A 21,983-nucleotide genomic window follows, 5' to 3' on the forward strand; every position below is an offset into this window, starting at 1 on the left:
GTGTTATGGTGTGGCGGGGTGCTTTGCTGTTGACACTGTCTGTGATTTATTTAGAATTCAAGGCACACTTAACCAGCATGGCTACCACAGCATTCTGCAGCGATACGCCACCCCATCTGGTTTGGGCTTAGTGGGACTATCATTTGTTTATCAACAGGACAATGACCCAACACACCTCCAGGCTGTGTAAGGGCTATTTTACCAAGAAGGAGAGTGATGGAGTGCTGCATAAGATGACCTGGCCTCCAAAATCCCCAGACCGCAACCCAATTGAGATGGTTTGGGTAGAGTCGGACCGCAGAATGAAGGAAAAGCAGCCAACAAGTGCTCAGCATATGTGGGAACTCCTTCAAGACTGTTGGAAAAGCATTCCAGGTGAAGCTGACTGAGAGGATGCCAAGAGTGTGCAAAGCTGTCATCAAGGCAAAGGGTGGCTATTTGAAGAATCTCAAATATAACATATATTTGAATTTGTTTAACACTTTTTTGGTTACCACATGATTCCATATGTGTTATTTCATAGTGTGATGTCTTCACTATTATACTACAATTCAGAAAATAGTAAAAAATAAAGATAACCATGGAATGAGTAGGTGTGTCCAAACTCTTGACTGGTACTGTATATATTTACATGTTTGATCATATCTACCCCCTGTACACTGTCACCCATATTCTCTCTCTCTCTCTCTCTCTCTCTCTCTCTCTCTCTCTCTCTCTCTCTCTCTCTCTCTCTCTCTCTCTCTCTCTCTCTCTCTCTCTCTCTCTCTCTCTCTCTCTCTCTCTCTCACCTGTTCCTCATCACTGTTTATGATCACCAGGTCTGCTCCTCTTTCCATACAGTCATCTCTGCTCTCGTTCCAGGTTTTAGTCTCGGTAGACAGGAAGTACCAAATGGATTCAAACTTCTGCCAGCCTTCAATACAGGTTTGTTCTACAAGATGGAAACATGAATTTCCTTCAACTTATCACACTAAACACTTAATGAAAGAATACAGACACACTATAAAGTGTGTGGGATTAATAATAATGTATTACTGTAGGTTTACTCACTGAGATTGGTAAGCCTCCTGTTAAGAATCTCTCTCTCAGTCTGTAGCTGGTCTCTCTCATTAGTCAGGTTGTTATAACTGGTCTGTAGCTGGTCTCTCTGTGCAGTCAGGTTGTTGTAGCTGGTCTGTAGCTGGTCTCTCTCTTCAGTCAGGTTGTTGTAGCTGGTCTGTAGCTGGTCTCTATCTGCTGAGTCATGATGACCAATGACACCATCTGTAAAAGGGTAAAGTGAATCAAACATGTAACTACCACACCATTGATGATTAAGTATGATTAAGTAGGCTACTGAAGTCTCTTTGACAACATACTAAACTTACAGTAGACAGACAGGCCTATGATCCCAGCCAGTAGGAGAACACACAGCAGCCCCAGACACACTGCAGCAACTCCAGAGGGTCTCTTCCACCACTGAACATGAACTGAATCACAAATTATTCAAGTAAGAACTTTGGTAATGTGTTTTACTGCATAATCCATAATTGGGATAAATAAAGCTACAGTACTACAGGGTAATCTCACCTGTAATGTGTGTGTTTAATTTGCTGCAGGTTTTCCCATCTCCACCAAGGAACTCTGGAGCTCTGTCAGAGTGACCATCAGATTCTTGGTCACCTCCCTGACCAAGGCCCTTCTCCCCCGATTGCTCAATTTGGCTGGGCTGCAAGCTCTAGGAAGAGTCATGGTTGTTCAAACATTATTCCATTTAAGAATGATGGAGGCCACTGTGTTCTTGGGGACCTTCAATGCTGTAGAATGTTTTGGTACCCTTCCCCAGATCCGTGCCTCGACACAATCCTGTCTCGGAGCTCTACGGACAATTCCTTCGACCTCACGGCTTGGTCTTTGCTCTGACATGAACTCTCAACTGTGGGACCTTATATAGACAGGTGTGTGCCTTTCCAAATCATGTCCAGTCAACTGAGTTTACAACAGGTGGACTTCTATCAAGTTGTAGATACATCTCAAGGATTATCAATGGAAACAGGATGCACCTGAGCTCAATTTCAAGTCTCATAGCAAAGGGTCATACTACTTATGTAAATAAGGTATTTCTGTTTTTTGTTCATTTTTAATACATTTGCAAAGATATCTAAAAACATGTTTTTGCTTTGTCATTATGGGGTATTGTGTGTAGATTGATGAAACAAATATATAATGTAATCAATTTTAGAATAAGGCTGTAACTTAACAAAATTTGGAAAAAGTGAAGGGGTCTGAATACTTTCCGAATGCACTGAACATGTAAAAATAAATAATAAATATTTCCTGATCTTGCTTATATCTCTCAGATATAGGACAGACACTTCAGAACAAACTTCCTTGAAAATTTGAAATCAAAAAGCAAAATGATTATCGGTACGACCTTCTTAAAACAATTCCATATAGCTTAGTAGTCCCCCATGTGGTTGATACCATTCCATTGGCTCCATTCCAGCCATTATTATGATTCGTTCTCCCCTCAGCAGACTACACTGGGGTACACACAGGGGCTAAATTGAGATTCTCTACCGTTCTCCTGAAGTGTCATGGATTGAAATTAACTGGTGTGAGGAACATGGTGTAACCTCCCTCCAGCCATGCTTGTCCTCTAACTCTTCATTGGAGCGGGCTGAAAGAAAGAGAAGAGAAGCTGCTAGAATGCATCCCAAATGGCACCCTATTTATTATATAGTGCAGTCATTTGGACCAAAGCCTTCTGTGCCCCGGTTCCACCAATAGGAAGGAGACTTGGGTTGCATCCAAAATGGCATCCTATTCTCTATATAGTGCACTACAGAGGGAAACAGGGTGCATTTGTGATGAAGGCTTGTAGACCAGACAGTTTGGTGTAACGTCCTCTTCATCTTTGATCATTCTGTTCTGTGTTTTTGTCCTAGAAATGTAAGTGATTTGTCAACCCTAACACAAGTCATATTTGAATAAATTAACTAATCTGATGCTGTGTAGTTTGTTTATTAATTTGGGTCGAGTGTGTGTGTGTGTGTGTGTGTGTGTGTGCGTGCGTGCGTGTGTGCGTGTGTGTGCGTGTGCATGTGTGCCCTCTCAATACTTTTCTGCCTTCTGTCTCTGTCTAACTCTGTTTAAAGTATCCAATTACATTCAATCAGGAAGCTGGTAGACTCAGAGGACATTGTTCCTTTATTACTACATCTGGGGATTTGTTCTTCTTCTTATTAAAGACATTGATGCTATTAATTGATCATGAAAAAAATGAAGAAAAAAACTAATCATAAGACTACATGGCAAATTACATGTCATGTTGCTAAGAAACTATGAATACAAACATTTGACAGATTACAATATGTTTACATACATACTGTCCTCTAAATCTTAACTATAAAAACATTTCTCTTTATGTTCTCTCTCTCCGTCATCATTACCTTAATTTTCTTCTTCCTCTGCTGTGGCTCACTCTGACAGTGAGACCTAGATTCAATCCGTAGAGGAGAAGATCTGCGCTATAGCGCTATTGAAATGTAAAGTTCATTTTCAATTGAGCTGACATATGCAGAGTTTACCGTGAATGCAGTCTCCGCAAAGGTGGGAACATTGCCTTTGAATTTCAATTCCACTATAGCGCTGATCTTCTGCACTGCAGACTGAATCTAGGACCTACAGCGTGGGCGTGTGTGAGAATGAAGGAGGAAGTTGTGTGCACTGATGGCTGCTTTATGTGTTACATTATGTTGTCATGGTGATGTTAAATAACATGTATCTTGTCTGTAGATGGTCTCTCTCTGCAGTTGAGTTCTTTGAGGCCTTGTTATCTGCAACAACAATGTGTGCATGTGTGCGCGAGCACGTGTTTTGTCTTGTGCGTGCATGTGTGTGTGTGCATGGACATTTCTGTGTGTGTGTGCATGTGAGAGAGACTGTGTGGCTGTTTCCTGACGACTGGTCTCCTGGTCCATTATTGGGAGCAGTGTCTGCTGTCTCTTCTCTCTTGGTGCTGGTCTCACCGTCTCTCAGGGTGTCTGCACTGACGTAGATATCCACAATCCTCTCCTCCATCTCACCTCTGTCAAACCTTTTGGTCATATCTGGCTGAGCATCGATGGCCTCAGATATCTCCAACAACGTACTGTGTTTTCTGTCAACAGGTCTGTGTTAAATCTATCCAGGTTCTTGTGATATCGTTACCTCTGCCCTATGTCTGTTCCTGTCCCTTACTGTAAGTGACAGCGTTTTAACTGATGAGAAACTGTCAAATCAACACATCACTGGCCACCACGTGACTCCCCCCACTTTAGCTTCAAATGGAAACATGTTTGTTTCCCACCGTGCACATCTGTTTTAAACATACACTATATATATAAAAGTATGTGGACACCCCTTCAAATTAGTGGATTTTGATATTTCAGCCACACCCGTTGCTGACAGGTGTATAAAATCGAGCACACAGCCATGCAATCTCCATAGACAAACATTGGCAGTAGAATGGCCTTACTCAAGAGCTCAGTGACTTTTAACGTGGCACCGTCACAGGATGCCAACTTTCCAACAAGTCAGTTTGTGACATTTCTGCCCTACTAGAGTTGCCCCGGTCAACTGTAAGTGCTGTTATTGTGAAGTGGAAATGTCTAGGAGCAATAACGGCTCAGCCGCGAAGTGGTAGGCCACACAAGCTCACAGGACCACTGAGTGCCGAATCGCATAGCGCGTAAAAATCGTCTGTCCTCAGTTGCAACACTCACTACCAAGTTCCAAACTGCCTCTAGAAGCAACGTCAGCACAATAACTGTTCATCGGGAGCTTCATGAAATGGGCTTCCATGGCCAAGCAGCCGCACACAAGCCTAAGATCACTATGGTCAATGTCAAGCGTAGGCTGGAGTGGTGTAAAGCTCGCCGCCAATGGACTATGGAGCTTTGGAATCGCGTTCTCTGGATTGATGAATCATGCTTCACCATCTGGCAGTCCGACAGATGAATCTGGGTTTGGCGGATGCCAGGAGAATGCTACCTGCCCCAATGCATAGTGTCAACTGTAAAGTTTGGTGGATGAGGAATAAGGGTCTGGGGCTGTTTTTCTTGGTCCGGGCTAGTGAAGGGGAATCTTAACACTACAACATACAATGACATTCGAAACGATTCTGTACTTCCAACTTTGTGGCAACAGTTTGGGGAAGGCCCTTTCCTGTTTCAGCATGACAACTTCCCCATGCACAAAGTGAGGTAAATACACTATTGGATGTACATTTTGGTTTTTGCCCTAGCACTACACAGCTGATTCAAATAACCAACTCATCATCCAGTTTGATTATTTGAATCAGCTGTGTAGTGCTAGGGCAAAAAAATAAACGTGCACACAGGGGGGGTCCCAGGACCGAGTTTGGGAAACCCTGCTCTATGGCTCTGTCTGACACTAAGGCTCTATCTAAATTAGTCTTTCATCGATTCCTCTCCTCCTTCTCAACCCTATTAGAGGAGAATGTCCAAGGTCCCTCCTCTTGGACCATATTATCCAATGCATTTTGAGAAGGAAGCAAGGAGAGAGGATGTGAGGAGGAATTGAGGAAGGATGAATTGAGAAATAGCCCATAGGCAAGTCTATAAAACCACTATTTCACCTCTATGGTGAGTTAATCTCTCTCTTACATTTTAGTCATTTAGCAGACTCTCTTATCCAGAGCGACTTACAGTTAGTGAGTGCTTACATACATTATTATTATATATTTTTTTTATACTGGCCCCCCATGGGAATCGAACCCACAACCCTGGCGTTGCAAACGCCATGCTTTACCAACTGAGCTACATCCCTGCCGGCCATTCCCTCCCCTACCCTGGACGACGCTGGGCCAATTGTGCGCCGCCCCATGGGTCTCCCGGTCGCGGCCGGCTACGACAGAGCCTGGATTTGAACCAGGATCTCTAGTGGCACAGCTAGCACTGCGATAGAGTTTCTTAGACCACTGAGACTCTTTAACCACTAGGTCAGGGTTCTTCAATTCCGGTCCTGGAGGGCCGAAACACCTCTGTTTTTCATCCTCTCCTTCTAATCAGGGGCTAATTCAGACCTGGGACACCAGGTGAGTGCAATTGTGTTTCGGCCCTCCAGGACCGGAATTGAAGAACCCTGCACTAGGTGGAAACATCACTTCACCATTCAGCACTGTATCCAACCATCAACATAGTAACTATGAGAGAGAGAGAGAGAGAGAGAGAGAGAGAGAGAGAGAGAGAGAGAGAGAGAGAGAGAGAGAGAGAGAGAGAGAGAGAGCGAGAGAGAGCGAGAGAGAGAGAGAAAAAAACATCTTAAGCCTATCACAGGGATAACCAATACTTATTGTGTGATCGGTTTCTCACAGACCCAGTGTTGTTCAACACATGGTCCATCCTTCCAACTCTTCAAAGGGTCTGTTGCTGTCTGTGAGATCTCAACACAAGCCACCTCATTCAAGTTATCAGGCTCCCCATCCATCCAATACCTATAAACCACACAGAGAATCAGAGTTGAACATCATCCAATACAAAATAGAGAGAGAAAGAATGAGAGAGCGAGCGAGAGCGAGCGACAGAGAGAGACAGAGAGATAGGGGGAGAGAGAGAGAGAGAGAGAGAGAGAGAGAGAGAGAGAGAGAGAGAGAGAGAGAGAGAGAGAGACAGCGAGCGAGAGAGAGAGAGAGAGAGAGAGAGAGAGAGAGAGAGAGAGAGAGAGAGAGAGAGAGGGGGAGAGGGAGAGGGAGAGAGAGAGAGAGAGACATACACATACACAGACACAGACACAGAGAGAGACAGAGACAGAGAGAGACACAGACAGAGAGACACAGAGAGAGAGAGAAACAGAGAGACATAGAGAGCTGGCTGGGGATGAGATTATCGGACCGTAAAAGTAATCATGAAAACAGAAAAAACAGCATGTAAAAGTATTTCAGAACATGTTCACTCACGTAGTTGTAAATGGTGTGCTGCCAACCCACTGCCAAGTTCCATTTTTTTTATATGTACCAATCCAGACATTCTTCTTCAATCCATGGATAAATATCTATGATATCATTTTGGCAGAAAAACAATGGCCAGTATTTAATCTCCAGAAAATACTTTGACATTTTCTATCAAATACATAATAGTAGTAGTATAATAGTAGTAGTATAATAGTCATAGTATAATAGTAGTAGTTTAATAGTAGTAGTATAATAGTAGTAGTTTAATAGTAGTAGTATAATAGCAGTAGTTTAATAGTAGTAGTATAATGGTAGTACTTTAATAGTAGTAGTATAATAGTAGTAGTATAATAATCATAGTATAATAGTAGTAGTATAATAGTCGTAGTATAATAGTAGTAAAATAATAGTAGTAGTATAATAATCATAGTATAATAATCATAGTATAATAGTAGTAGTATAATAGTAGTAGTATAATATATTATAGTATTGGTATAGATATAATCTCAAGCAACATTTATTTTCTGACAGGAAATGTATTTTATAAATTGACGTGAACATTGGTGATACAGTAGGTCACACATGTTGAATACTGATGGCGTAGCAGTGCGGTCGTGGTTTTATTCTGTGTCCTAGTGTAAATATCCAGTTTCTTATTTTTTTGTCTATTTTGTATATATTTCTCAATTTTACTTTTCATTCTTTAACTAAATATACTTTCCTGCAATCCGCCTCACCCAACGTGGAAAGGATTCTATTATTTCTTTATAACTTTCATCAAGAACCTTAAGCTGAAACTAGTCTAGCTGCTACTGAATGGATACTTGCTATTAGTCATCGTTAGCGTCTTCACCATTGTCCGTGGCCTACACTATCCACAAGCCAGCTCTAGCTCTAGCCTGGACAATTCGTCGGCCAGTCTGCACAGCGTGCTATCGACCCAGAGCATATCGGACTTTCTGCCGGAATCACTGGACCCTAGCGCCGGATCATCGCAACCAGCTAGCTGCAACCTGTTGTTGGCTAATTACCATTGCCCCATAGCAAGCACCAGTTAGCCTTGAGCTAGCCTCAGGCCCATCTCCAGGCTATCTACCTCTCTGTCAACCGGACGGGACTTCCTAGTGTTGACACTGAGCCCCACCGATCCAACACGACTGGTTTGCCGACGAAATCGTCTGATGTGGTTTCAACAGGCTTCCCGTTGCGACGACCACGAAGATCCATCTGCTAGCCCCGGCCCGCTAGCACACGCAAACTACAACTGTGCTTCCTGCTAGCTGTGCTGAAGCACCAATTTGAACTGCTCTCGGACTCACATATTGCTGTTCACTGGACCTTATGATCACTCAGCTGCACAGCTGATGCCTGCTGGACTGTTCCTTTACACGATACCCTGTCCTGTTTATTCTGTTTAGCCTCAGCCCAAACTTTATCGCTATTACCAGTTGTTGTCTTAGCTCTCTCTAATAACACCGGTGATTGCTTTATGCCTCTCTCCCATGTCAATATGCCTTGCCTATTGCTGTTTGGGTTAGTTCTTATTATACAATTTCACTGTAGAACCCCAAGTCCCTCTCAAACTGCCTCAAATAGTTCCTTTGTTCCACCCCCCATACACGCCGAGACCGGCTCAATCGGTGCCTCCAGTGATGCTATCTCTTTCATTGTTACCCAGCGCTTAGGTTTACCTCAACTGTACTCATATCCTTCCATATCCTTTTCTGTACATAATGCCCTGAATCTTTTCTACAACGCCCGGAAATCTGCCCCCTTTATTCTCTGTACCCAACGCACTAGAAGACCAGTTCTTAAAGCCTTTAGCCGTATCCTTATTCTAGTCCTCCTCTGTTCCTCTGGTGATGTAGAGGTTAACCTAGGCCCTGCAGCCCCCAGTATCACTCCTACTCCCCAGGAGCTATCATTTCTTGACTTCTGTAACTGTAAAAGGCTTGGTTTTTTGCAAGTTAACATCAGAAGCATCCTCCCTAAGTTTGAGTTATTCACTGCGTAAGCACACTCCGCCAACCCTGATGTTCTAGCAGTGTCTGAATCCTGGCTTAGGAAGGCCACCAAAAATTCTGAAATTTCCATTCCCAACTATAACATTTTCCGTCTAGATAGAACTGCCAAAGGGGGTAGAGTTGCAATCTACTGTAGAGATAGCCTGCAGAGCTCTATCATACTATCCAGGTCTGTGCCCAAACAGTTTGAGCTTCTACTTCTAAAAATCCACCTTTCCAGAAATAAGTCTCTCACTGTTGCCGCTTGCTACAGACCCCCCTCAGCCCCCAGCTGTGCCCTGGACACCATATGTGAATTGATAGCCCCCCATCTATCCTCAGAGTTCGTACTGCTTGGTGACCTAAATTGGGAAATGCTTAACACCCCGGCCATCCTACAATCTAAACTAGATGCCCTCAATCTCACACAAATTATCAACGAACCTACAAGGTACAACCCTAAATCCGTAAACATGGGTACCCCCATAGATATCATCCTGACTAACTTACCCTCTAAATACACCTCCGCTGTCTTCAACCAGGATCTCAGCGATCACTGCCTTATTGCCTGCGTCCGTAACGGGTCCGCGGTCAAACGACCACCCCTCATCACTGTCAAACGCTCCCTAAAACACTTCAGTGAGCAGGCCTTCCTAATTGACCTGACCCAGGTATCCTGGATGGAAATAGATCTCATTCAGTCAGTAGAGGATGCCTGGTTGTTCTTTAAAAGTAATTTCCTCTCAATCTTTAAATAAACATGCCCCATTCAAAAAATACAGAACTAAGAACAGATATAGCCCCTGGTTCTCCCCAGACTTGACTGCCCTTGACCAGCACAAAAACATCCTGTGGCGTACTGCCTTAGCATCAAATAGCCCCCGCGATATGCAACTTTTCAGGGAAGTTAGGAACCAATATACACAAGCAGTTAGGAAAGTAAAGGCTAACTTTTTCAAACAGAAATTTGCATCCTGTAGCAGGGGCGGTGTGTTCATTAGGGCGATATGGGCGACGCACTGCCAAACGGGAAAAGGAAGGTTTTTTTTTCTAATCAATTATATCACGGCAACAGTAGTTATCAGTGTTCTAATCTAGACGTCTGATCTGCCACTAAATGTCCAATCAGGCTAAAGTCGTGCTTCAAAATTCCCCGCCCGTTTTGGGCCGATTTCAGTCAGGTTGAAAATCGCCCAGAAGTCTGTCATAGCCTCTAATGTAAAATCAATTTTTTTCAAATATCAGAGCTTTCAATACAATCTCTATGGGTTTCTGAGGGCTTGCACTTACGCGCTTTCGTCATACGTAACATAACCATGAACGTAACTAAGAAAAGAGCGGGTAGCCTCATCAATCAATTCACTACTACTGTCAAAATGGCTAGCCTTCAGTGCAACTCGATTGTCTCTTTGAAAGAAGTTCCTTTTTGTCGGCGAACAAATCAAGATAAATTGGCAACGAAACAATTAGGACCTCCCAGACCAAATTTAATAATTCAACAGGTTTCTACTAAGCAGAGTCGTGAACACTGTCTACGAGAATCGAGACGACCTCATAGAATGTTTTGAAGCCATTCGGACGGGTTCATTGGGTTCATTTGACCAGCCCACCGTGAGAGAGGCATCTGGCTACGTGAGGATGCTACATGATGAAGATTTTATTTTTTTCCTGCGGCTTTTTCACAAAATCATGCCCCACGTCGACATTCTGTACCAGAAGCTACAGAAGAAGGACATCGATGCTGTCTTTATCAAACGTGCCCTCGACAGCTTCACAAGCAGTGTGCAGGCCATAAGGTAAGATTAAACAATATCATTCGATCTTTCTCAAAGCAGAGCTTTATTTGAAAATGTATGCATGAAAGGAGACTGCATTTGTGTTTGAAATTACATTATTCTCATTATATATGGCCAGTGGTGTAATCTAGCTTAATTTATATACTATGTGTACTGTACAGTGGTGCTCATAAGTGTATGAACACATTCTAAAGTTGACTAAAAAGAGGAATAAAAAAATAAAAAAATCTTTTGGAAATTGATCTTAATGACTTAATTAAAAAAGTTGGAAAATCCAACCTTTAAGGACACCAATTTTCTTTTCTTTTTTATTCCTCTTTTTAGTCAACTTTAGCATGGAATCATAAGCTTATGAGCACCACTGTATACTGTGCTGAACATCCAGGCTATGTGAGACACAAAGGCTAACTTAAACACTAAAGACTTTATGCATCCCTGCCCATTTTAAGTGGAACTGAAGTATTTGTACTATACATGGATACATTGCATATACCTGTGCATCACATAGACAACAGTACTGTACAAAGCCAACAAACACATTGGTCTGTTTGCCTTCAGGGACTCCTCTCAACAGCAGCTGCAAGAAGCAACAGGAGCCAAAAGACCCAGAACAGCTTTGAGAGAAGAGGAGAAGCAGAGGCTGTCTGAAGAGGTCTGCAACACCATCCTGGATCACACCAAAGAAAGGTTCTCTTTCTCTGGCCACCTTGTGAGTGCTACCTTTACTGCAAGCAGACATGTTTGAAAGGTACTGCCATTCATTTCCTGATGAGGCTCTGAATGCCACTGTGAATGCATACCCCATGCTGAGCAAGGCAAAGCTCAAGACAGAACTATCTCTGATCTATGAGAATCCTGAATTCAAGGGATGCTGTGGTGCACTGGCACTGTACCAGGTTCTCATGAGCTACAACCTCCAGGAGACGTTCTCTGAGACTGTGACTCTGTTGAACATCCTCATAACTACTCCCATGACAACAGCTGAAGCTGAGAGATGTTTCTCAACTTTGACACGAGTTAAGACATTCCTGCGAAATTCAATGGGCCAGGAACGTCTGAATGCACTGGCCATGCTTTCCATGGAGAGGGAACTAGTCCTCAGCATGCCTGATTTCAATGAGAAAGTCATTGAACGCTTTGCTGTATTGAAACAGAGAAGAGAACAGTTTCAGTACAAGTAATGTAGCCTCTCTCTCTCTTTGTCCCTCCCTGTCTGTCTCTTTAACACACACACGCCCAAATCAGTTCACAGTTGATGTTGTTTAAAATAGTTATTTTTCATTTTAAAAAAAGTAAAAAAAAAAAAAATCTGTTCATGTTCATTTTTACAAATCTATACAATTGGCCAGAATATGGTTGTTCATATTTACAAATCTATACAATTGGCCAGAATATGGTTGTTCGTTTTTACAAAGCCATACAGATAGCTGTGTTTACCTTTTCTAGAAATTACTTTCAAATTCTGTTTTCAGGCAAAATGTCTATCACTGTTCATTTTCACAAATCTATACAAGAGGGCAGAATATGGAAGTCTATAAAAATGTCTTATTACCAATAACTTGCATAAATGTTTTCAGTAGCCTCTATCAAAAGCTCCTGCTTGCTTGTTGTGAATTATGCTCAGGTGCACATATTTCCAATTCAACCATGAGGCAAAAAATGTGGTAAAAGCTCTTGTTGATCCTGCAATCTGAACAAATACCAAGATGCTGTATTTTCAGCTGATATTTCATTTGTTTATGGAAATGCATATTGTTTATGCAGTGTTGAGGAATGTGAAAGAACACCCTTGATTATTTTTACTGTGATAACTTATTTTGATTTTGTAAGCCAACACTTTTGAGATCAGTCAATAAATGCTTCTGGTATTGACTTATATGCTGCCCCTGTCTTCATGTTGTTGCTGGACATATCTTTTTAAAAATGTGTGTAGGTCACCTAAATCATCAGAAAAATTGCCCCCCCTGAGAATTTTTTCAGGAGCCGCCACTGTCCTGTAGCACTAACTCCAAAAAGTTTTGGGACACTGTAAAGTCCATGGAGAATAAGAGCACTTCCTCCCAGCTGCCCACTGCACTGAGGCTAGGAAACACTATCACCACCGATAAATCTACAATAATCGAGAATTTCAACAAGCATTTTGCTACGGCTGGCCATGCTTTCCACCTGGCTACCACTACCCCGGCCACCAGCTCTGCACCCTCCGCTGCAACTTGCCCATGCCCCCCCCGCTTCTCCTTCACACAAATCCAGACAGCTGATGTTCTGAAAGAGACCTATGGCAGTCTCTATGGGGGTGTCACAGGGTTCAAATCTTGGGCCGACTCTTTTCTCCGTGTATATCAATGATGTCGCTCTTGCTGCTGGTGACTCTCAGATCCACCTCTACGCAGACGACACCATTTTGTATACATCTGGCCCTTCATTGGACACTGTGTTAACAAACCTCCAAACGAGCTTCAATGCCATACAACACTCCTTCAGTAGCCTCCAACTGCTCTTAAACACTAGTAAAACTAAATAATAATAATAATATGCCATTTTGCAGACACTTTTATCCAAAGCGACTTACAGTCATGCGTGCATACATTTTTTTGTGTACGTGTGGTCCCGGGGATCGAACCCACTACCTTGGCGTTACAAGCGCCGTGCTCTACCAGCTGAGCTACAGAGGACCACATGCTCTTCAAAATGCATGCTCTTCAGTCGAACGCTGCTGGCACCCGCCCACCCGACTATAATCACTACTCTCAACTGGTCTGACCTAGAGTATGTGGACAACTACAAATACCTAGGTGTCTGGTTAGACTGTAAACTCTCCTTCCAGACTCACATTAAGAATCTCCAATCCAAAGTGAAATCTAGAATCGGTTTCCTATTTCGCAACAAAGCCTCCTTCACTCATGCTTCCAAACATGCCCTCGTAAAACTGACTATCCTACCGATTCTTGACTTCGGCGATGTCATTTACAAAATAGCCTCCAACACTCTACTCAGCAAATTGGATGTAGTCTATCACAGTGCCATCCGTTTTGTCTCCAAAGCCCCATATACTACCCACCACTGTGACCTGTACGCTCTTGTTGGCTGGTCCTCACTACATATTCGGCGCCAAACCCACTGGCTCCAGGCCATCTATAAATCACTGCTAGGCAAATCCCCACCTTATCTTAGCTCATTGGTCACCATAGCAACACCCACCCGTAGTATGCGCTCCAGCAGGTATATCTCACTGGTCATCCCCAAAGCCAACACCTCCTTTGGCCGCCATTCCTTCCAGTTCTCTGCTGCCAATGACTGGAACAAATTGCAAAAATCTCTGAAGCTGGAGACACTTATCTCCCTCACTAACTTTAAGCATCAGTTGTCAGAGCACCTTACCGATCACTGCACCTGTACACAGCCCATCTGAAATTAGCCCGCCCATCTACCTCATCCCTATATTGTTATTTATTTTGCTCATTTGCACCCCAGTATCTCTATTTGCACATCATCTCTTGCACATCTATCATTCCAGTGTTACCACTAATTGTGATTATTTTGCACTATAGCCTATTTATTGCCTTACCTCCATAACTTGCTACATTTGCACACACTGTATATATATTTTCTGTTGTATTTTTGACTTTATGTTTTGTTCTACCCCATATGTAACTCTGTGTTGTTGTTTTTATCGCACTGCTTTGCTTTATCTTGGCCAGGTCGCAGTTGTAAATGAGAACTTGTTCTCAACTGGCTTACCTGGTTAAATAAAGGTTAAATAAAATAAAATAAATAATCAGAGTAGATGATAATAAAGAAACAGTAGTATTATAGTATTACTAATGTACTATCTATTACCTGTTCTTCTCTGCTGGTTATAATAACCAACTCTCCACCCATTGTTCTGCACTGCCGCTGACCGCCCCCAGCTGTGTTCATCGTGGAGGAGAGATAATAACAGCTGGTGCCAAACTTCCACCAACCAGCTAGACAAGGTTTCTCTGAGATAAACACAACAGAACAGCAGGCATTAAAAAGTCTACAAACATAACATACCTCTTCTATGTACTAAATGAAATGAATGAACTGCACTCACCATAGAACATAATCCTGTTCTGTAGCTGGTCTCTCACTTCAGTCAGGGTGTTGTAACTGGTCTGTAGCTGGTCTCTCTCTTCAGTCAGGGTGTTGTAACTGGTCTGTAGCTGGTCTCTCTCTTCAGTCAGGTTGTTGTAACTGGCCTGTAGCTGGTCTCTCTCTGTTGATTCGTGATGACCAATAACTCCATCTGTAAAAGGGAAAAGTTAATCAAACATGTAACTACCACACCATTGATGATTAAGTATGATTAAGTAAGCTACTTAAGTCTCATTGACAACATACTAAACTTACAGTAGACAGACAGGCCTATGATCCCAGCCAGTAGGAGAACACACAGCAGCCCCAGACACACTGCAGCAACTCCAGAGGGTCTCTTCCACCACTGAACATGAACTGAATCACAAATTATTAAAGTAAGGACTTTGGTAACGGGTTTTACTGTATCATCCAGGATTGGAACTAATACAGTGCACTCTTAAAGTATTCAGACCCCTTCACTTTTTCCACATTTTGTTACATTACAGCCTTATTCTGAAATGGATTAAATATCCTCATCAATCTACCCACAATACCCCATAATGACAAAGCAAAAAAAAACAGAAAAATAAGAAAAACTGTAATACCTTGTTTACATAAGTATTTAGACCCTTTACTCAGTACTTTGTTGAAGCACCTTTGGCAGTGGCAGGGAGCGGTTACTGCACAGCTATTTTCAGGTCTCTCCAGCGATGTTCAATCGGGTTCAAGTCTGAGCTCTGGCTCGGCCACTCAAGGTCATTCAGAGACTTGTCCCAAAGCCACTCGTGCGTTGTCTTGGCTGTGTGCTTAGGGTCGTTGTCCTGTTGGAAGGTGAACCTTTCCCCCAGTCTGAGGTCCTGAGCGCTCTGGAGCAGGTTTTCATCAAGGATATCTCTGTACTTTGCTTCGTTCATCTTTCCCTCGATCCTGACTAGTCTCCCTGCCGCTGTAAAACATCCCCACAGCATGATGCTGCCACCACCAGCTTCACCGTAGGGATGGTGCCAGGTTTCCTTCAGACGTGACGCTTAGCATTCAGGCCAAAGAGTTCAATCTTGGTTTCAACAGACCAGAGAATCTTGTTTCTCATGGTCTGAGAGTCCTTTAGGTGCCTTTTGGCAAACTCCAAGCAGGCTGTTATGTGCCTTTTACTGAGGAGGGGTTTCTGTCTGGCCACTCTACCATAATGGCCTGATTGGTGGAGTGCTGCAGAGATGGTTGTCCTTCTGTAAGATTCTCCCATCTCCACATAGGAACTCTGGAGCTCTGTCAGAGTGACCACAGGGTTCTTGGTCACCTCCCTGACCAAGGCCCTTTTCCCTCGATTTATCAGTTTGGCCGGGCGGCCAGCTCTAGAAAGAATCTTGGGGGTTCCAAACTTGTTCCATTTAAGAATGATGGAGGCCACTGTGTTCTTGGGGCCATTCAATGCTGCAGACATTTTTTGGTACCGTTCCCCAGATTTGTGCCTCAACACAATCCTGTCTCGGAGCTCTACGGACAATTCCTTCGACCTCATAGCTTGGTTTTTGCTGTGACATGCACTTGTCAAAGGGTGCTGAAGGTGGGTGCGGTGTATGAATCATGCGCAGGACGCAGAGGCTCAGTCCAAAGGCTTTAGTGCAATATTCATAAACGACAAAAGCACAATAAGCCCGAAGGCGAATACACGGCGCACACAGGCGACAAAACAAACAGCGCACAAACATGTGCAAAATAACCTCTCCAAAACACTGGAGGGAAAATGTAGCTCCAACACGAAACAGAAGCGCAATCACACACAAACACAGACACACACAACGAGAACTAAATAGAACACTAACGAGGACTAACTAGACACAGGTGTACAACATCAAGACCAAACCAAACGAACATGAAACATAGATCGGTGGCAGCTAGTATTCCGGGGACGACGACCGCCGAAGCCTGCCCGAACCAGGAGAAGGAGCAGCCTCGGCCGAAACCGTGACAGTACCCCCCCCTTGACGCGCGGCTCCAGCCGTGCGCCGACCCCGGCCTCGGGGACGACTAGGAGGACGCGGAGCAGGGCGCGCGGGATGGTCCCGGTGGAACTCCGACAGGAGAGATGGGTCTAGGATGTCCCTCCGCGGCACCCAGAACCGCTCCTCCGGGCCGTACCCCTCCCACTCCACGAGATACTGGAGACCCCCCATCCGGCGTCTGGAGTCCAAGATGGACCGAACGGTGTACGCCGGAGCCCCCTCGATGTCCAATGGGGGCGGAGGAGTCTCTCCTATCTCATTGTCCTGGAGTGGACCAGCTACCACCGGCCTGAGAAGAGACACATGGAACGAGGGGTTAATATTCTTATATTCAACAGGTAAATGTAACTTATAACACACCTCGTTCAATCTTCTCAGGACTTTAAAGGGCCCCACAAACCGCCGACCCAGCTTCCGGCAGGGCAGGCGGAGGGGTAGGTTTCTGGTAGAGAGCCAGACTCGATCTCCGGGTGCGTACACTGGCCCCTCACTGCGGTGGAGATCGGCGCTCGCCTTGTGACGACGGACGGCCCGCTGCAGGTGGACGTGGGCAGCGTTCCACGTCTCCTCCGAGCGCCTCATCCAATCATCCACCGCAGGGGCCTCGATCTGGCTCTGCTGCCACGGTGCCAGAACCGGCTGGTAACCTAATACACATTGGAAAGGGGTTAGGTTGGTAGAGGAGTGGCGGAGAGAGTTCTGGGCCATCTCGGCCCAGGGAATGTAACGCGCCCACTCCTCAGGCCGGTCCTGGCAATACGACCTCAGAAACCTACCCACATCCTGGTTGACACGTTCTACCTGCCCATTACTCTCCGGGTGGTACCCAGAGGTAAGGCTAACCGAGACCCCCAAACGCTCCATAAACGCTCTCCACACCCGGGAGGTAAACTGGGGGCCTCGATCAGACACTATATCCTCGGGGACCCCGTAATGCCGGAAGACGTGGGTAAATAGGGCCTCAGCGGTCTGTAGGGCAGTAGGAAGACCCGACATAGGGAGAAGACGACAGGCCTTAGAGAACCGGTCCACAACGACCAGGATGGTGGTATTCCCCTGAGAGAGGGGAAGGTCTGTTACAAAATCCACCGAGAGGTGGGACCATGGTCGTTGTGGAACGGGTAGGGGCTGTAACTTACCCCTGGGCAGATGTCGGGGCGCCTTACACTGGGCGCACACCGAGCAGGAGGAGACTTACACCCTCACATCCCTAGCCAAAGTGGGCCACCAGTATTTAGTGCTAAGGCAATGCACTGTCCGGCCGATACCCGGATGTCCAGAGGAGGGTGACGTGTGAGCCCAGTAAATGAGTCGATCCCGAATCTCGAGCGGAACGTACTTCCGACCCTCAGGACACTGTGGAGGGCTGGGGTCGGTACGCAACGCTCGCTCGATTTCGGCATCGACCTCCCACACCACCGGTGCCACAAGGAAAGACTCCGGTAGTATGAGAGTGGGCTCAACGGACCTCTCCTCCGTGTCATACCGCCGGGACAGCGCATCTGCCTTACCATTCTGGGACCCAGGGATGTACGTGATTTTAAATACGAACCTGGTGAGAAACATACTCCATCGAGCCTGGCGAGGGTTCAGTCTCCTCGCTGCCCGGATGTACTCCAGGTTCCGATGGTCAGTCAAAATGAGGAAAGGGTGTTGAGCCCCCTCAAGCCAATGCCTCCACACCTTAAGGGCTTGAACTACAGCTAACAGCTCCCTGTCCCCAACGTCATAGTTACGCTCCGCCGGGCTGAGCTTCTTTGAGTAAAAAGCACAGGGGCGGAGTTTAGGTGGCGTGCCGGACCGTTGAGAGAGAACGGCCCCTATACCAGCCTCAGACGCGTCTACCTCAACCTGAAAGGGTAATGCGGGATCCGGATGCGCCAGCACCGGAGCCGACGTAAACAGGTCCTTCAGTCTCCTAAAGGCCCTGTCCGCATCGGCTGACCACTGCAGTCGCACCGGACCCCCCTTCAGAAGGGACGTGATGGGAGCTGCCACCTGTCCAAAACCCCGGATAAACCTCCGGTAGTAATTCGCAAAGCCCAAAAACTGCTGCACCTCTTTTACAGTAGTTGGGGTTTGCCAATTACGCACAGCGGACACACGATCCACCTCCATTCTTACCCCTGACGCGGACAACCGATAACCCAAAAAGGAGACCGACTCCTGGAAAAACAGACATTTCTCTGCCTTGACATATAGGTTGTGCTCCAATAGCCTCCTCAATACACGACGCACCAGGGTTATATGCTCGGCTCGGGTAGACGAGTACACCAGAATGTCATCAATGTACACTACCACCCCTTGTCCCTGCATATCCCGGAAAATGTCATCTACGAAGGATTGGAAGACTGATGGAGCATTCATCAACCCATATGGCATGACAAGATACTCGAAATGACCTGACGTGGTACTAAACGCTGTTTTCCATTCATCACCCTCCCTAATGCGCACCAAGTTATACGCGCTCCTGAGATCCAATTTTGTGAAAAACCGCGCCCCATGCAATGACTCCGTCATGGTCGCAATCAGAGGGAGTGGATAACTGTATTTCACAGTAATCTGATTGAGACCACGGTAATCAATGCACGGGCGCAACCCTCCATCTTTCTTTTTCACAAAAAAGAAACTCGAAGAGGCGGGGGAAGTGGAAGGCCGAATGTATCCCTGTCTCAAAGATTCGGCTATGTAAGTCTCCATAGCTTTTCTCTCCTCTTGAGACAAAGGATACACATGGCTCCGTGGGAGCGCTGCTCCTGCCTGGAGATCAATCGCACAATCCCCCTGTCTATGGGGAGGCAACTGCGTCGCCCTAGTTTTGCTAAACACAAGAGCTAAATCCCCATATTCAGGCGGAATGTGCAGTGCGGGCACTTGGTTTGGACTCTCCACCGAAGTTGCCCCCACGGAAACACCCAGACATCGCCCCTCACACTGAGCAGACCACCCATCGAGAGCCCTCTGTTGCCACGAAATAGCAGGGTTATGGGTGCTTAACCAGGGAATTCCCAGCACCACTGGGTACGCAGGAGAGTCGATAAGATACAGCTGTATAGTCTCTTCATGACCCCCCTGCGCACACATCCTAAGTGGCGCTGTGACTTCCCTGATCAACCCCGATCCCAACGGGCGGCTATCTAAGGCATGAGCGGGAAAAGGTTTGTCAACTGGTAGGAGAGGGATCCCTAACTCTAAACAAAACTTTCGATCAACAAAATTCCCAGCTGCGCCTGAATCTACTAGCGCCTTATGCTGGGAATGAGGTGCAACCTGTGGAAAACCAACAGGTATACAAAAGTGCGCAACAGAAAGCTCTGGGTAAGTGGGGCGTCTACTCACCTGGGAGGCCCCCCCAGTGCGTGGCCTGTTGTCTTCTCCCTCGGAGAACCCTCCCCAGCCCCTGGCCGCAGTGTGCCCTCCACGACCGCACTTGGTGCAGGAGACAGGCCCCCTCGGGCTCTTCCTCCTCCGTTCTCTAGCGCCGGCACCCCCGAGCTCCATAGGGCTCGGCTCGGAGGTGCCGGAGGGCGGAATGGACGGACCCCCCTCGGAACGTCCACGGGTGGCCAGCAGGGTGTCTAAACGGATGGACATATCGACCAACTGGTCGATGAGAGCCCGTTCATTCCACCCTGCATCCGCCGCTAGAGTCCGGTACTCTAGAGCGAACACCTGAGCGCTCCTCCTCCCCTGTCTCAAATGGACTAGACGCTCCCCCGCCGCTTTGCCCTCAGGTGGATGGTCGAACACGGCCTTGAAGCGGCGGGAGAACTCGGCGTAGGTGATGGTGTTGGCGTCCATCCTCCTCCACTCGGCGTTAGCCCACTCCAACGCCTTGCCCGTGAGACAGGAGATGAGGGCGGAAACGCTCTCGTATCCCGAGGGCACTGGGTGTACAGTGGCCAGGTAGAGCTCCACCTGCAGGAGGAACCCCTGACACCCGGCAGCTGTTCCGTCATACGCCCTCGGGAGCGAGAGCCGAATCCCCCTGGGTTCCGAACCTGGGACTGGTGGACCGACCGATGGGGTGGGCAGGGTATGTGGAGGTGTGGGTACCCTGCTGGCCTCCCATCGGTGCAAGGTGTTGATTACCTCCTGTAGAGCGGTCTCCAGTTGTCTTATCTGGCCCTCTTGCCCACGGAGATGCTCCTCGAGCGACACAGGCGTCACTGCCGATCCTGCTGATTCCATTATGGTGTGTGATTCTGTCAAAGGGTGCTGAAGGTGGGTGCGGTGTATGAATCATGCGCAGGACGCAGAGGCTCAGTCCAAAGGCTTTAGTGCAATATTCATAAACGACAAAAGCACAATAAGCCCGAAGGCGAATACACGGCGCACACAGGCGACAAAACAAACAGCGCACAAACATGTGCAAAATAACCTCTCCAAAACACTGGAGGGAAAATGTAGCTCCAACACGAAACAGAAGCGCAATCACACACAAACACAGACACACACAACGAGAACTAAATAGAACACTAACAAGGACTAACTAGACACAGGTGTACAACATCAAGACCAAACCAAACGAACATGAAACATAGATCGGTGGCAGCTAGTACTCCGGGGACGACGACCGCCGAAGCCTGCCCGAACCAGGAGAAGGAGCAGCCTCGGCCGAAACCGTGACAGCACTGCCAACTGTGGGACCTTATATAGACAGGTTTGTGCCTTTCCAAATCATGTCCAATCAATTGAATTTACCAAATGGACTCCAATCAAGTTGTAGAAACATCTCAAGGAAGATCAATGGAAACAGGATACACCTGAGCTCAATTTCGAGTCTAATAGCAAAGCGTCTGAATACTTATTTTTTAATACATTTGCAAACATTTCTAAAAACCTGTTTTCATTTTGTCATTATGGGGTATTGTGTGTAGATTGATGAGGGAAAAAAATTATTTAATCCATTTTCTGTAACATAACAAAATGTGGAAAGAGTCAAGGGGTCTGAACACTTTCCAAATACACTGTAAAATTATAATACTACAGGGTTAACTCACCTGTTGAATGTATTGTGTGTGTAATTTATGTGTGTGTGTGTGTGTGTGTGTGTGTGCGTGTGTGTGTGTGTGTGTGTGTGTGTGTGTGTGTGTGTGTGTGTGTGTGTGTGTGTGTGTGTGTGTGTGTGTGTGTGTGTGTGTGT

General features: G+C 46.0%; 1 protein-coding gene across 1 annotated transcript in view; it reads right to left on the reverse strand.

Annotated features, from left to right (window-relative positions):
* LOC311125793 (uncharacterized protein) overlaps nucleotides 1-21,983 on the reverse strand; it is a gene marked incomplete at both ends in the record, with an annotated part of 35,425 nt that overhangs the window by 13,339 nt on the left and 103 nt on the right. Inside the window, one exon of the mRNA XM_084199827.1 lies at nucleotides 1,410-1,469. Coding sequence (XP_084055953.1) covers nucleotides 1,410-1,469 — 60 coding nt within the window. The remainder of the gene's footprint in view (nucleotides 1-1,409; nucleotides 1,470-21,983) is intronic.

The sequence above is a fragment of the Coregonus lavaretus genome (genome assembly GCF_964263955.1).
Source record: "Coregonus lavaretus genome assembly, contig: HAP1_SCAFFOLD_1501, whole genome shotgun sequence".
Classification (NCBI taxonomy): Eukaryota; Metazoa; Chordata; class Actinopteri; order Salmoniformes; family Salmonidae; genus Coregonus; species Coregonus lavaretus.